The following is a 1,632-nucleotide window of genomic DNA, read 5'->3' as shown; positions in this document are numbered from 1 at the left end:
CCGCGCGCAAACGGGGCCGGCATGCCTCAGGGCCATTTCCTGCTGTCGCCGTCCTGCTTGTTCTCCCTGCCTCCGTGCGGTTCTCGGTGGCGTGTCTCTCTCTCTCTCTCTCTCTCTGTCTCCGCCTGCCTCCGGTGCCCACGCGAGTAGGCGGTCCCCCGGGTCCTCGCTCATTCTGTCGCCGGGCCGGCCGCTCGGTCTGCCGGTCGATGCCGCGTAGCGCGGCTAGACCGCGGCCGCTTGACCCTGCGCCCCTGATGCCCGCGATGGAGAGGCCTCGTGTGGGCGCTTCCCCGCCCCCTTTTTTCAGGCCGCATTTAATCGCCGCGCGCCAAGCGCGAAGATCTTTCCCCCCCTCGCACGGACACTGCCTAAGGTTTCTTGCCATCTCCCTCCTCTCCTCCCTCCTCTCCTCCCTCCTCTCCTCCTCCTTCCCCCGTTGACTTACCTCCTCCTCCTCCTCCTCCTCCTCCTCCTCTTGCCCATCCCCCCCCCGCCCGCCCGCCCGCGGAGGACCCGACCTCGCCCCCCGCTATCTCATCCCCCCAGCCACTTTGCACCCACTTCGTGGCCCTCAGTTTCCCTCCTCACACTCGAGCTGCCCGGGCTGGTCCCCCCTCCCTGTCTTGCTTCACGCACGCCCTCCCTCCCTCGTAGCTCCCCACCTTCTCCCTCCGCTCCTCCTTGCTCGCTTCCTTCCTCGTCCCTTGCATCCGTTGCATCCCGGCCCCGGCATGAACTCGTCCTATGACGGCTCCCCGGCGAGCGGCGCCCGCTCGGTGGTGGAAGCAACCAACACCGACCGTGCTGCCCCGACTGGCGGCACCATGTCTCCGCCCCCTCGGCACACTGTGGCCCTGGAGACCTCGCACCTGCTGAAGGATGAGCTTTTCACCCGGCCACCGGTGGATCTGCGCGAGGTTTGCCCTCCGGCCCTGGTGGGCTTGCGTTTGCTGGGCCCCTCGGGCAGTCACTACCCCCCGGCTCCCTCTCCCTCGCAGGTGCATGCTTCGGCCTCCTCCTCATCGGCCTCGGTGGCTGGCAGCCCTCTCGGCAGTCCGGCCATGGGGTTCTCCACCGAGTTCTCCCCGGCCCCGACTCCGACGACGTCCGTGACCACGACCCCGCACTCTCCGAGCAAGTCCGCCGGCTCCGGGAAGCGCGCACGCGCCCAAAGCCGCCAGCGTCTGCTGGACGACACGCGCCAGCTCATTCGATTTGTGTGCGAGCGTCCGCTTGACTCCGAGCAGGTGGCCGAGCAGACGGCCGATCACACCCCCGAGACGAAGCAGCAGCAGCAGCAGCAGCAACAAGCCGCGCGCCAACAGGCTACCCCGGTGGCCGAGCGCCCGCCCTCGCCGACCTCCGGCTCTCGTCTGATCGAGCCCTATTCCGACTTCAAGATGCGCCGACTCACCGGCGCGCTCTCCAATACGGTATGTTCCTGCGCTGCCATATGCCCCTGTGTGAAGGTGCTCATCGGTTATGGTCATGGCGTGGGGGTGGGCACGGTGGCGGGGTCGAAGGGCCACCTCCTGGTCCCCCTGTCTCCTCCATAACCATAACCTCCCTTCCTGTCATTGGCTTCGGTTCCCCTCTTCTCCCGCCCCCTCTCCCCTCTCCCCTCTCCCC

The 1,632-nt window shown here is 67.9% G+C and overlaps 1 protein-coding gene across 1 annotated transcript in view; it reads left to right on the top strand.

The window, feature by feature from the left end:
- Window positions 1-359: 359 nt before the first annotated feature.
- The window catches only part of H696_02579 (hypothetical protein), a gene marked incomplete at its 3' end in the record, with an annotated part of 9,783 nt that continues 8,510 nt past the window's right edge, over window positions 360-1,632 (top strand). Inside the window, exons 1-2 of the mRNA XM_009496490.1 lie at window positions 360-376; window positions 550-1,436. Of these exons, the coding sequence (XP_009494765.1) occupies window positions 735-1,436 (702 nt within the window). The 5' untranslated portion in view covers window positions 360-376; window positions 550-734. The remainder of the gene's footprint in view (window positions 377-549; window positions 1,437-1,632) is intronic.

Source organism: Fonticula alba (assembly GCF_000388065.1).
Source record: "Fonticula alba strain ATCC 38817 unplaced genomic scaffold supercont2.4, whole genome shotgun sequence".
In the NCBI taxonomy this organism is placed as follows: Eukaryota; order Rotosphaerida; family Fonticulaceae; genus Fonticula; species Fonticula alba.
Note: the sequence above shows the minus strand (reverse complement) of the source record. Positions and strands in the feature narration are given on the sequence as shown.